Source organism: Ahaetulla prasina, chromosome 9 (assembly GCF_028640845.1).
Source record: "Ahaetulla prasina isolate Xishuangbanna chromosome 9, ASM2864084v1, whole genome shotgun sequence".
In the NCBI taxonomy this organism is placed as follows: Eukaryota; Metazoa; Chordata; class Lepidosauria; order Squamata; family Colubridae; genus Ahaetulla; species Ahaetulla prasina.
In genome coordinates, this window is record NC_080547.1 from 25,909,931 (window position 1) to 25,924,726 (window position 14,796).

The 14,796-nt window shown below is 41.6% G+C and overlaps 1 protein-coding gene across 4 annotated transcripts in view; it reads right to left on the reverse strand.

The window, feature by feature from the left end:
* Nucleotides 1-14,796, reverse strand: part of CDON (cell adhesion associated, oncogene regulated) — a 90,048-nt gene that overhangs the window by 36,924 nt on the left and 38,328 nt on the right. Inside the window, exon 1 of one of the 4 annotated variants that reach the window (XM_058194007.1) lies at nt 6,932-7,205. The exons of 1 other annotated variant lie outside the window; for it this stretch is intronic. In XM_058194007.1, coding sequence (XP_058049990.1) covers nt 6,932-7,043 — 112 coding nt within the window. In that variant the 5' untranslated portion in view covers nt 7,044-7,205. Of the gene's footprint in view, nt 1-2,996; nt 3,151-6,931; nt 7,206-14,796 lie in introns of those variants that run through there. 2 more of the 4 variants (XM_058194008.1, XM_058194010.1) reach the window with 2 other exon arrangements.

Sequence of the window (14,796 nt, forward strand, 5' to 3'; positions counted from 1 at the left end):
TATTTCAGGGCTACTTGATGCCTAGTCTTTATTAATGCACTAAACTATTTAATTTGTTAATTCACATATTAATTTATCAACTCAACGAATTTATTAATTCATTCAATTGTTTCTGACATGCTCTCACAATTCAGGTTTTTGGTCAGAAGGAGCAATACTAGAGACTTTTGAAAACTGGATTCCAAATGGTTGGGGTGGGTGGGGGCGTTGTGTTACATTTTCAAAAAGGGACTTCCATTATGAGTGACGTATCCCTTCCAAACTCTCTCATGAAGCAACCCAAATTCTTATTTGCTTCCAGAAAGTTTAATTTCAACTTTGTTTTCCATTACACTAATGGCCTCTTCCAGCACTTCCCTCAGCCAAACAGCCTTTTGTGCTTTCATGATTCACAACGCCTCACTGAAGCATGCAAATATTTTTCTTTTTCTAAAATGTACAGTGTATTAAATTCGTTGCACTCTGAGACACTAGAGACCAGCACCCCAGTGCTCTCTCCACGTTTGTCACTTATTCTCATTCACAACTAGTTAGCTTACACCACATCCACATGCTGTTTGTGTTTTCTTTCATGCCAGTCTTCTATCATATTAAATTCCTACTCATAAAGCAAACGAGTAGTATAAGAAAAAAAGGGAAGTGATCACATAATACAGAAGCAAATATCAATATAAGTGATAGTTCCTACTGATTGTCAGTATATACAGCATAGAATGCTAGGTAAGAGATAATGATGCATAGAAATACACAAGTTTTCAAATAATATCCATAACAATGGTCTACATATTCAAATAAAAAGAAGTGAGTGTCTTATTACTTTGCTGTTGAAAAAGTTTTATCAAAATCAAAATGTAATGCCAGAGTCATTTCGTGACTTAAAATCAAATACTTGAAAAATGCTTGTTAAGTGTTGTTCAGGTATTTCATTCAGTCCTCATAAACCTTGACTGGAATATCTCCTAAAAACCAAATGCTTGGAATACTGGGCTATTTTGCGATCACTTATAGCAGGAAGTATATAATCCGATGGGACAGAATAAAATGCTCAGTTTAATGGTCAAATGCACAAGACTACTACCAAGTGGTGTACACTTACAAGAATGAATGACAATTTTCTTCTGAAACTTCTTAAATAGTGGAATCAAATGAACAGAAAACTTTTTCCCTTTTTTTTTGTTTTTTGTCCCCATTAAAATGATCAATGCTTCCAATACACTATGTTGCTTTCCTTGTGAACTTAAAGGAGAATTAGTTGGAGAATCAGAAAGAGGAAGAAAGCAATAGAAGTATGGAATAAATTATATCAAAAAAAAAAAAAATCACCAAATTTAAAATATCAGACTTGCTTGTTTAATGCTACAAACAGGGCAACGTTTGAAGTCCAAACTTGTATTGGGAGCAACAGAGAAAGACCTAGTAAGAATTCTTGCTGATTAACGTAAGTTTGACATATGCAATGCTTGCTCATGTGGACAAACATTAGTGAATTCGTTTTAAGCCTTAGGTAACAGACCTAATAGTATGCTACAAAAACATGAGAATACGGGGTATTTACTACTATGCTGAAACTGACCAGCAGAGGGAGCACAGAATAGTCAACATTTTGTAGAACTGAACAGAGTGTAAACATTTACAAATTTGTACGAGAACAAAATAAACTGGTCTACCAAAATTAAATAGATGAACATTTTCAGGTACGCAGAAAATAATCTTCAAGGTTTTCAAAATAAATATTTGATCTGAAATATAATATCATTCAACTGCAAAAATTCAGAAAAACTATATAGTAATCTTGCTAACTTGACTATAACAATTATTTCTGAAATGATATGTTTCAAAACTATAGCCGATGTTTAGTGGTTTAAACATAAAATTAGAAAATTAGGTTTAGTGCTGTTCAATATAGTTAAACACATCCTATTTATTATGCTGATAATTAACCACTTTTTAAAGCTTATATTACAAATACATTTTATCATATATTCAATTACATGATCAGTGTTAGCATTTCAAATGATAAACTGGAACAATATTAGATAAATCTGTAATCCCAATTGACAACTTCACATATTTACCCTATCTACCAATGCTAAACATTGAAAAGACACTCAAACAATAAATTTCCTCTAATGTTATTGTTTTATATGAGCTTCAGTGTGTCAACTGCAGGTTTTGTTTATATAAGCTCAAAAGCAAGCTTCCTAAATCTTTGAGTCAAAAGAAATGTCAAAATATTGGGGGAAGTAAAGAAGCAGAGATTGTGAGTGATTGTGTCAAAAGAGAATGGGTGTACATATTCGAAACAATTATCATAAAAATATTCACAAAATAGAGGACTAATTCCTGATTATTTTTGCAATTATGATTGGATAAGGTATCCAGTCAACAACCACCTGGTTGTTGTAATAAAAATGAAACATAAATAAGACAAATCTTTAACAGAAAACCTATCTAAAGTGGCTTAGCTAAACCAACTACTTACACATAAAACAAGCTTTCAGTACAAATCACTACTTTGTTCTGAAACACTTCTTAGTATAGAATTACTACCTGATAATAAGCACTACTCATCTTAATAGAAATAAGGATGGTTTTCCTGAGAGAATTCATTTTTTACACATAGGATTCAATTATCTACTACATATACATTTATCAGCATTCTAGAAATAAAATAAACAATATTTGGAACTGATTAAATATTGGAAAACAGTACATTCTCCTGAAAGAAAAGTTAATTGCTTACCAGGAATTCACCATAATACAAATTTGTAATAGGCATCATAAAAATAATGCTCTGCAAGGAAACCACAAATTTGTATTATAATTACTAAATGTTATCATTTTAAGAGTTGGAAAGCTGTATTTTAAACATGTTAATCACTTTCCTATTTATATGCAAAGGCTACAAAAAGCATAAGCCACTGCCTACTGTATTACATTTCATTAAAAAAAAGAATTCACCCACTTCACAAGTACTATTGTCTGCTTTCACCTACCTTCCCCAAGAATTTGCCTCTTCAGACTAAGAAACAAGGAATCAAATCAGATGACTTCAATAAAAGTGGATGAACTGATTTTAGTGCCCCAAGTACAGCACAGATTGACTTTAAACATTAGTGTCTAACTATTCTTTCAGGTTGGGCTGTTAAGTCATGCCTTGATTTTAGATCTGCCAACACATGGATTCTTCTACCTCAGTTTAGCCTCCCCCATTTATCATCAAGAGTGATATACTTCTTGTTCTATTTCCCCCATCTCCCCCTGCTCCCTTACAAAAAAAAAAAAAGGCACTGCAGGGCAGAAATTCTTCAGGTGCTTGCTAATGGAATTCCCAGGGTCTATGAGCCGCTTCGGGGATCAAGAGATCTCATAGCTCCCGCTGGGGTAAGAAGCAGCGAGTCTGTTCCATTTAATCAAATACAGAATGAATTTTCAACCCTATTCACTAGGTTGTCTCCAGGGCTCCAAAAAAACACCAGGGAGCTAGAATCACACTAATGTGGCTCTTTCAGGCAAATATAATTAGTTTGATTTTAAAAGAGCCACATTAATATCACCTCGGTCCTATTATCAGATTGTGAATGATAGTGATACTCTATACTTTAAGTTTGAAAAACCAAAGGATAACTGAAGATGAACCATGCAAAATGCTATATGTTCTGCACTGAATGTTTTCTATTATACCATACTGCCTGGTTTCATTTTAACAGCAAGGTAGTTAGTTAGTCATGGTTAGCTCTTTGTGTATTAACAGAAACCAGCAGTGATTCCTTTTTTCCCTTACAGTTTCTCTTTTAAAATAAAATCCCCTAATAATAGGGCTCATATGAAATGCTGCATATTTGTACCTTGAACTTCTGAATCCCTAAGCTATAATTAATAAATGGACTATTTCCCAATCAGGCATATTTTTATATTTTAAAAAAACTGGCTTAAAATGCAGAGAATTAGTCCTAAATAATTTTTAGTTATCGAAGTACAGCTGTTATTTATACACAATAAAATATAGTACCTAACAAATGCATAATAAAACTAACAGAAATGAGTTCATGCTTTATACTAGATGCAAAAATAGCTCTGTATGAATTTTATATCCCATGGAAGAAATGTAGAATTATAAGCCTCCCACCAGGAATTCAATATTGAGTTCCCTTGACTTTTACAAGAATAACACAGCTGTTTTATTCCACCGTATACAAGACCCAGCCACTACTGTATTATTAAACTTGTCAAAGCATGCTGTCTAAACAAAATCAATTTCATTATTTCAAAGTCAAACCACCTGCAACTATGGCCAGTATGATGAAAAAAATACAAACTAGAACAAGATCCAATTCTTCCCTATTTTGGAGAAAAGGATTTTTTTTTACTTTATAACATTGAATTATATTAAATATCAGCCAAAAATAAAATTAAGCCCATAGCTAATATACCTGTTACAAGCAATACAAGTGTCAAGATAGAATATGGCAGTAATCAGAGATTTCAATTCTATTTATGAGAACTGACCCTCCCCCCACCATTCTCTCAATCTTGTGCATTTTTCATTAATATGCTGAAAGCACTTAACACAAGGAATATTCTTATGTAAACCCACAAATCAAAATGAATTATATTGATGATTTATTGGATACAAAGAAACTAAAATTTCCTTTTTAGATTTGTTTTTCTTTGCACACAACTTTTTGGACACTATGCAATTTTGACATGTGTATAACAGATAGCAGTAATGCAATCTGCTCCTACTAAGAATGTTCTCAAGTTGAGCAGCACATAAAAACAGTTAAAGTTTCCAGACAAAATGTGGTGTTTCATCTTCGCCCAAATAAAAACCTCCCAACATATTGCTGCTATAAATACTCTTTAAGAAAAACAAGATGCAGCTTACAATTTCACATTCAAAAAGAACTTTGCCAAAAGTTAAACAGTTTGAAGTTGACAACTGAGCGTCTCAATCATGTTTCTCATTGAAATGCAAGGCACTGCCTTTGGTTTTATCAAAAGCAACTTTCTGATTAAGTCAATATCAAAAAGACTGCACAGGATTCCAATTATCTGCTTCTTCTTAGGATTTTATTATGGAAATGAAGTATCATCCTCCATAGTAAACAGAAACAAATTTCAGCTAACACAAGGTTATTCTATTTCTCACATTGCCTCTGGAGTAACGTTAATGCTAAAGTAATCTCTACATTTAAGAAATAACTTTTCCATATGATGCACGAAGAACCAAAAATGATTATGATAAACTAAAGAAGGAAAAACATATTTTGATATCAAAAGTACCATAACAGACTATTCTCAAGGACACAGAACATAAAAAGCAATGGCTTACACAGGTCAACTTATGGTGGGAAATAAATACAAGGGGATATAAATACAGAGTAATTAACTCATCTCCGATTCTGTCAAGGAAACAAAAGCTACACATGGGTTAAGAAACAGTAAAGCAGGGTCAACTCCCTTCCATACATACTGCCTGATTATGTATAGGAAGGAGGAAGTAACAGCAACTCCTGACAAACTCCAGTGTTATTTTGCATGTGCACTTTGCACTGCAACAGAATTGCACACACAAGAGTATGTGCTCAAAAACAGGTATCTTTTCTTTTTGCTCCCCCTCCCCTTTAAACTTTAGGGGAGCAGATGTTTTGGCATCAGAAAAACATCACTTTTAACTCCTTCCTTTCAACGTCCTTGGATTTATAGAAAGAAAGAAGCCCTTTCCCATTCCATTTAGTCTCTCATGGGTACTTATGTGCACATCTGAATGGCCCTATGAAGAATGATCACCGCTGACACTCCTTGCATTTCCTTTCCTTTTGATCTTCCCTATGATTAAGATGCAACTATGGGTGCAAAGCAACTGGTCTCTTGGGAAAAAGCAACCAACAACGTGCATTAAAATTAACCCAGGAAAACTACCCTTACAATATGCCTGCTAGTCTTTTTTTAAGATGCCAGAAGAATTTTAGGTTGATTTTGTTGCAGCGGTTCAAACCCAGCTCATCCCTCTCTGCAAGCCAAAAACTTTCTACTATTGACCTCACCCCATTCCTATATATATGCTTATACCTTTATATACTATATAACCTTTCTGTATGATAGTTACATATATTGTTGTGACAAAATAAAAATAAATAAATAAATAAATAAATAAATAAATAAATAAATAAATAAATAAATAAATAAATAAATAAATAAATAAGCCATAAACAACATTTAAAGAAAGCCTGTGGGGGCTTTGCAACCCACCACCCACCTACCCGACAAAACCCCCCTTTTCCCTTCATGCTCGCGATCCAAAAGAGAGATGCGCCCCTTGAATCTGGCCAAGCCATTTCTCCAAAGACCAAGAGAAGTTTCGGATACCCAAAAAGCTGGGGAATTCAGTGCGGAGCGGGGGATGGGTGGGGGGGGGGCGGAAGAAGCGATCATAAATCTATCTCCAAGGTGCCAATCGCTCTTTCATCTTCCCCTTTTCCCCCAACCGCCCCCTCCCCAAATGGATGTCACCAGCCTTGCTGCAAAACGGGGACGAAAGCTGGGCAAGCCTCCGCCAGCCTGGGGGTTTCCACGAGCACGCCCGTGGGAGGGTTTCCCCCGGCCGCCCACTCCCCTACCATACAGGTCCTTTAGGGTCGGAGTTTGCACGAGCCCTCTCCGCCCCCCGCCCCCCCGCACAGGGAATGATTGGCAGGTAACCTTCCCCCCCCCCACCCCCAATTGCAAGACCCGAAGAATGAAAACAAGGTCGGGTAACCCACCAGACGAGCATCCCTTCCCCGCGCTTCGCCCTCCCCGAGACACGCGGGTCCCAAGAAGCCCCCGTGCGCGCGTTCACACGACCTTGGCGCGCTTCCCGCGTCCCCGGTTGGTGTCCCCGCCGCCTGCCAACCCAGCAGGGTCTCCCGTCCCCCCACACACACACCTCTCAACCGCCGCGGCGCTGGCTGCTGCGCCCAGAGAGGCTCCGCTCCCGCTCGACAGACGCTCCCCAGGACATTCCAGTGAGAACCGGCGAGGCGGACGGGAGCCTCCATCCAACACCGACCGGCCGACCCAGCAGCCCGGTCCCGGTCCCGGTCCCCGTCCTGCCGCCGCCGCTCCGGGCGAAGCTCCCTCACGCGCTGACGGACCGACGGGCTGAGGCGACGCGCGAGCTACCGAGCCTGCGCGCCCGGCTCGGCTAGAGGCGCCCTCAGCGGACGAAGCCCCGCCCATCGCTCGCGTGCACGGCCGCGCTCACGCGCCCGCCCCAGCCGCCGCCTCTCCCCTCGCTCCTCCCACTTGGCCTCCTTCAAGGCGGACTCGCGTCAGGACCCCGCCCCCAGCTCCCGCTCAGCCAACCGGCGCTGTCCTTCCAGGTGTCTCGCTCCTCCCCCTTCTTCCACCCATCCCAGCTCCTCTTATTTTGGTTTGGATGGGAATATCTACCAACGGAGGTGAAAGCGGGAAGGGGAAAGGGGCGAGGATCGGGCAAAGCGGAGTAGGTGTTCGGTCTCCGACCGCTAGTACAACATAAGTAGCGTGAGAAGAAAGACCTGTTTTTTTAAAGGACGAGATAGATTATGCAGAGGTTCCAAGCTTGGCAACTTTTTAAGATTTGTGGACTTCAACTCCCACAATTCCCCGGTTAGCATGGCTGGCTGGGGAATTCTGGGAGTTGAAGTCCACAAATCTTAAAACAGCATCCCTAAGGATAAGTGTAAGTAAAGCCTAGGAAGAAGCAGCCGTCCACCTAGTTTGAACTTAGCCTTTAAGAAAAGGAGGAAGGTGGGGTTATTTTGGCTCCAGAAGGTCTAGTAATTTGACCAATGGAATATTACTTTTATTTATTTAATTAAATTTATATAGCCATCCTTCTTAGGACTCTCCCTCTTTCTCTCTTTCTCCCTTTCTTTCTCTTTCTCTTATTTTCTCTTTCTCTCCCTCTCTCTTTCTCTTCTCATTCTCTTTCTCTCTCTTTCTCTCATTCTCTCTCTTATTCTTTCTCTCTTTCTCTCTCTCTTTCTCTCTTCCTCTTTCCCTCTCTCTCTCTCTGCAATTTGAGAAAAGTTTATGGGTTGGTTGATCATGGTTATTTACAATGACTATGATTCCTGGTTTTTAAGATTTGAAATATCTGAAATGCGGAGGAATGGTTTTAATGGCTTAATTTTAAATATTCCCCCAGACAGGTATTTCTAATATTATTAGATGCTTCTAATAATGTTTCTAACAATAAATATTTCTAATGTTGTTTAAGGCGGTTTCTTACAATAGGAAGAGATGACCCATAAGCAACATAGAAGCTGTGTTCATGAAACACACGTAACTCCATCACTTAAAAGACTGGAAAGCTGCATTTACACACCACTAAATAATAATCAAATATATCAGTACATGTAGTCCTTGTCTTACAGCCACAATTGGGGCTGGAATTGCTGTTGCTAAATGATGCAGTCATGATTGTGCCTGATTTTACTATTTTTGCCGCAGTTGTTAAACAAGTTATTAATCTTATACAAGAGGGGGGTGCGGACCTGATTGGCATTTCGGACACCTGGTTGGGCACGGAAGGGGGGGTTCCCCTGATAGAGATGTGCCCACCGGGTTTCCGTGCGTTCCATCAGGCGAGGGCCCAGGGTAGGGGTGGGGGAGTGGCAGTTATTATCAATGAGAGTCTTGAGCCGAGGGAGATCACTCTGCCACAGATAACCGGATGTGAGTCCCTCCCTGTGAAGTGGGGCCGTGGGGTTCAGGTGGGTTTACTGATCACGGACCTGGCTCCTTGCTGCGTGACAGAAACCCTGCCTAAGCTGTTGGAGGTGGTCGCCGGGACGGCAGTAGAGACCCCCAGGCTTATGGTCATGGGGGATTTCAATCTGCCGTCGGTGGGGATAGCATCCACATCAGCTCGGGAGTTCATGGCTTCCATGGCAGCCTTGAACCTGACCCAGTTAGTGAACGACCCCACTCACATCGGGGGAAACACTCTGGATTTGATTTTTGTCTCTGGACAGTGGTTGAATGATCTGGAATTAGGGGAGTTAGTTATCAGACCCCTGTCATGGTCAGATCATTCGCTCCTTCAGCTGGACTTTCGAACCGCCGACCCCCGCCACAGGGAGACGGAACCGACTCGCTGGTTCCGTCCCAGGCGCCTGATGGACCCTGGAAGGTTCCAGACGGAGCTTGGGCCATTCCCTGAGGATTTAGCCCACGACTCGGCTGGAGCTCTGGTCGCCGCCTGGGATCGGGCGGTGGCTGGTGCTCTAGATCGAGTCGTGCCTTTGCGGCCTCTGACCCGGTGCCGATCTTGTTTAACCCCTTGGTACTCCGAGGGGCTGAGGGAGATGAAGCGCCAGAAAAGACACCTAGAGAGTATCTGGAGGGCCAGCCGCTCCGAATCTGACCGGACACTAGTTAGGTCTCAAATTCGGACCTATCTTGTGGCGATGAGGCTGGCAAAACGGGAGTATTTTTCCAACCTCATTGCATCAGCAGATAACCGCCCAGCCGCCCTGTTTAGGGTGACCCGCTCGCTCCTCCATCAGGGAGTGGTAGAGGATCCCTTAAAGGGTCGAGCTGAGGAATTTGGACAATATCTGTTTGATAAAATCACTCAGATTCGGGAAGGGTTGGACACAGATTGGGTAGATCCGGGCGGGGTGAGGGAGGCAGGTCTTGATGTCACTATCTGGGATGGGTTTGATTCTGTGGCTCCTGAGGACATGGATAGGTTAATGGGGGGATTGATTGGGACCACATGTTTATTGGTTGGTACTGGCCACCCGGGAGGTGACACGAGGCTGACTCCAGAAAATTGTGAACGCTTCTTTGATGGAGGGTGTTTTCCCTACCGCCTTGAAAGAGGCGGTGGTGAGGCCCCTCCTCAAGAAGCCTTCCCTGGACCCAGCTATTTTAGCAAATTACCGTCCTGTCTCCAACCTTCGCTTTGTGGCAAAGGTTGTCGAGAGTGTGGTTGCACAACAGTTGCCCCAGTACCTGGATGAAACTCTCTATTTTGATCCGTTCCAGTCCGGTTTCTGGCCTGGTTACAGCACGGAAACAGCCTTGGTCGCGTCGGTTGATGAACTCTTGAGGGCTCGGGACAGAGATTGTTCCTCTGTCCTGGTCCTATTAGATCTCTCAGCGGCTTTTGATACCATCGACCATGGTATCCTGCTGCGCCGGCTCGGGGGACTTGGAGTGGGGGGCACTGTTCATCGGTGGTTCTCCTCCTACCTCTCCGACCGGTCGCAGACGGTGTTGACAGGAGGGCAGAGATCGGCCCCGAGGCGCCTCTTATGTGGGGTGCCGCAAGGGTCGGTTCTCTCACCTCTTCTGTTCAACATCTATATGAAGCCGCTGGGTGAGATCATCCGTGGACTTGGGGTGAGTTGTCATCTATACGCTGATGATACTCAGCTCTATATTTCCACCCCTAACCACCCCAACGAGGCTGTTGAAGTGATGTCCCAGTGCCTGGAGGCCGTACGGGTCTGGTTGGGGAGGAACAGACTCAGACTCAATCCCACCAAGACCGAGTGGCTGTGGATGCCGGCGGCCCGGTACAGTCAGCTAATTCCATCGCTGACCATTGGGGGCGAGCTATTTGCCCCCACGGAAAGGGCGCGCAATCTGGGCGTCCTCTTGGATGTACGGCTGTCTTTAGAAGATCATATGATGGCTGTCGCCAGGGGAGCTTTTCATCAGGTTCGCCTGATACGCCAGTTACGCCCCTTTCTGGATCGGGCTTCCTTATGCACAGTCGCTCATGCCCTTGTTACATCCCGCCTGGACTACTGCAATGCTCTCTACATGGGGCTCCCCTTGAAGGGTACCTGGAGACTCCAACTGGTCCAGAATGCGGCTGCACGGGTGATAGAGGGAGCACCTTGTGGCTCCCGTGTAACACCCCTCCTGCGCAGTCTGCACTGGCTCCCGGTGGTCTTCCGGGTTCACTTCAAGGTACTTGTTATCACCTTTAAAGCGCTCCATGGCTTAGGGCCGGGATATTTACGGGACCACCTACTGCCACCAGTAGCCTCTCACCAACCAGTGCGCTCTCACAGAGAGGGCCTCCTCCGGATACCGTCAGCTAAACAATGTCAGCTGGCGACCTCCAGGGGGAGGGCCTTCTCTGTGGTGGCTCCTACCCTTTGGAACGAGCTCCCTCTGGGGCTTCGTCAACTCCCCGACCTCAGGACCTTCCGCCGCGAGCTGAAGACGTTGTTGTTTCGAAGAGCAGGACTAGCGTGAACATAGTTTTAAATTGGGGTTTTAAATCAGGGGTTTTAAACGGGGTTTTAAATTTGTATTTAAAAGTTTTAGGCCATCAATTGAATAAGTTTTCTATTCTTTTTTAGCTGTTTTATATGTATTATATGTTTTCTGTTGTTTTTATTGGCTGTGAACCGCCCTGAGTCCTTCGGGAGAAGGGCGGTATACAAATAATAATAATAATAATAATAATAATAATAATAATAATAATAATAATAATAATAATAATAATAATAATAATAATAAAAAAAAAAATAAAAATAAAAATAAAAATAAAGCAAATCTTGCTTCCTCCACTGATTTTACTTCTGGCAAATGGCAATCCCCTGACTCTGGTATGCTGCAACCATCATAAATACAGTCCAGTTGCCAAATAACATAATCACAATCAAGTCACTTCGAGGATGGTGTGACAATCATAAGTGTGAGAACTGGTCATAAGCAGTGGTGAAATCCAAAATTTTTTACTACCGGTTTGGTGGCCATGGCTCGGTGGGTGTGGTGTGGCTTGGTGGGCATGGCAGGGAAAGGATACTGCAAAATCTCCACTCCCACCCCACTCCAGGAGAAGGATACTGCAAAACCTCCATTCCCACCCCACTCTGGGGCCAGCCAGAGGTGGTGCTTGCCGGTTCTCTGAACTACTCAAAATTTCCGCTACTGGTTCTCTAGAACCTGTCAGAACCTGCTGGATTTCACCCCTGGTTATAAGTCTCTGTTTTCAGCACAGTTGTAACTTCAAACAGTTGTTAAACAAATGGTCATAAGGTGAGCACTATCTGTAAAAGTCTGCTGTTTCAGCCCCGGAATACTGACCTGCTACAATCTACTGTATGACATTGATAAAACTGAGTTAAAATACATTTACCCTCAGCAATATGGAATGTTGTGTCAGAGATTCTGTTTTATTTCTGATGCGTCTGGAGACCACAGTGGTAAAATGCGTAACAAATGCTAAAATTAAAAATAATCCAATGTGATAAATTAATAAAACCGAACGTTTTAATAATTAGAAATCTGCCACCAGGAGAGGAAGAAATTTTAAAATGCATTTTACATAACCGGTTCTCTTCTTTACCCCTGTAAGGAAGGTGCAATGACATCTTTTTCATGAGAAATACTTTTTTTAAAAAAACCAAAACCCACAAGTTCACAAGTCTTAAAAGAGCCAAGTTAACCCAAGGGCTAAGGCAGTATTTTTCAACCTCAGTAACTTTAAGATATATAGATTTCGGGTCCAGAATTCCCCGGCCACCATGGCTAGCTTGGGAATTCTAGGAGTTGAAGTCCACACACCCTAAAGTTGCCAGGTTTGAGAACATTTTATTCAGTGTCCCATATGTTAATGTTGAGTGCAAGATAACCATCTTCATTATCCTTGTCTTTATTTTCCCTTCCCCTTCCTGTGGGTCAGGCTGTTTTGATGGTTCTCTTTTGCTAGACCTCTAAACAGATGCTTAGCAGAATATTTTGAAAACAGTGATCAGCAAGGCTGCCTACCTCTGCTTTTGCTTAGGGGTGAAGATGGAGAAGGTTGATGTCCTTCCAAAAAGTCAAATGTGATTAGATTAACTACCATTCAGCTATCAAAACAAGTTCACCTTATTCCTGCAATCCCTCTAGTACTCGGTATCTTACATTTCCAAATTAGGTATATCTAACTAATCTCTAATTCTATGGCACTGCATTGTATATACTCCTGAATAAGTTTATTGGGAATTCCATTCTTACATTTTCCTCATTATATTGAACCATAAAATCTTATCCTAGAATCACCACGTAGCATGAGAAGTTCAGATTTTAAACGATTTAGTTGGTGTGGGTATGATTCACATGGCTGTGTTTAGAATGCACTTGACTGCTAAGGGTTTTTTAAGATTAACAATAAACATGAAATAACGGACGGTCGCATTTTACCCATCCAAAAGGAAGACAGATTGTAGGTTGTAGTATGTTTGGCTGACTTTCCAGCCTTCTAAAAATAAGCATTTTGCAAGGATTAACGTCACCAGACAAAACAAAAAGTCTTCACTGTGGACTTTTTATATTGACATTAGCAGGGAATTGAAAATAGAAGGTTAAAGTTAAGTAAAACATTAAATGTAATGAAACCATTTCAGTGCCTCACTTTCACCTCTTCTAGATTTTGAAATATAACATGGAGGATTAGAGAAGAGGGAGTTTTAATATAGTATTTAAATTCCATCCAGCTAATTTTCTTCTCGCAATAGCCTTAGTTGTAAAAGACATTTATTTAAAGTATTCAAAGGTAAGGTTATGTCACCTCACCTCCCTAACTATTAGTGAATTATTTAAGCATTTCTCACAAGCCGGTAAACAAAGAAAATTCTTGCATTCAAAAGTTTTATTTCTTGCAATTTTATCCAACAGACTTGTAAGTGGATCACAAGCTTCCTAACAAACAGGAAGCAGCAGGTGAAGCTAAGCAAGATCACATCAAATACCTGTACAATTAGCACAGGGGCCCCCCAAGGCTGTGTGCTCTCCCCACTTCTCTCTGTATACCAATGACTGCATCTCCAATGATCCATCTGTTAAGCTACTGAAGTTCGCAGATGACACAACAGTGATTGGTCTCATTCGAGACAATGACGAATCCGCATATAGACGAGAGGTTGAACGACTAGCCTTGTGGTGCAACCAAAACAATCTGGAACTGAACACACTCAAAACCGTAGAAATGGTGGTAGACTTTAGGAAAAACCCTTCCATACTTCCACCTCTCACAATACTTGACAACACAGTATCAACAGTAGAAACCTTCAAATTTCTGGGTTCTATCATATCGCAAGATCTCAAATGGACAGCTAACATCAAAAACATCATTAAAAAAGGACAACAAAGAATGTTCTTTCTGCGCCAACTCAGTAAGCTCAAACTGCCCAAGGAGCTGCTGATTCAGTTCTATAGAGGAATTATTGAGTCTGTCATTTGCACCTCTATAACTGTCTGGTTCGGTTCTGCAACCCAACAAGAAAAACACAGACTTCAGAGGATAATTAGAACTGCAGAAAAAATAATTGCTACCAACCTGCCTTCCATTGAGGACCTGTATACTGCACGAATCAAGAAGAGGGCCGTGAAAATATTTACAGACCCCTCGCATCCTGGACATAAACTGTTTCAACTACTACCCTCAAAACGACGCTATAGAGCACTGCACACCAGAACAACTAGACACAAGAACAGTTTTTTCCCAAAGGCCATCACTCTGCTAAACAAATAATTCCATCAACACTGTCAAACTATTTACTGAATCTGCACTACTATTAATCTTCTCATAGTTCCCATCACCAATCTCTTTCCACTTATGACTGTATGACTATAACTTGTTGCTGGCAATCCTTATGATTTATATTGATATATTGACCATCAATTGTGTTGTAAATGTTGTACCTTGATGAACGTATCTTTTCTTTTATGTACACTGAGAGCATATGCACCAAGACAAATTCCTTGTGTGTCCAATCACACTTGGCCAATAAAAATTCTATTCTATTCTATTCT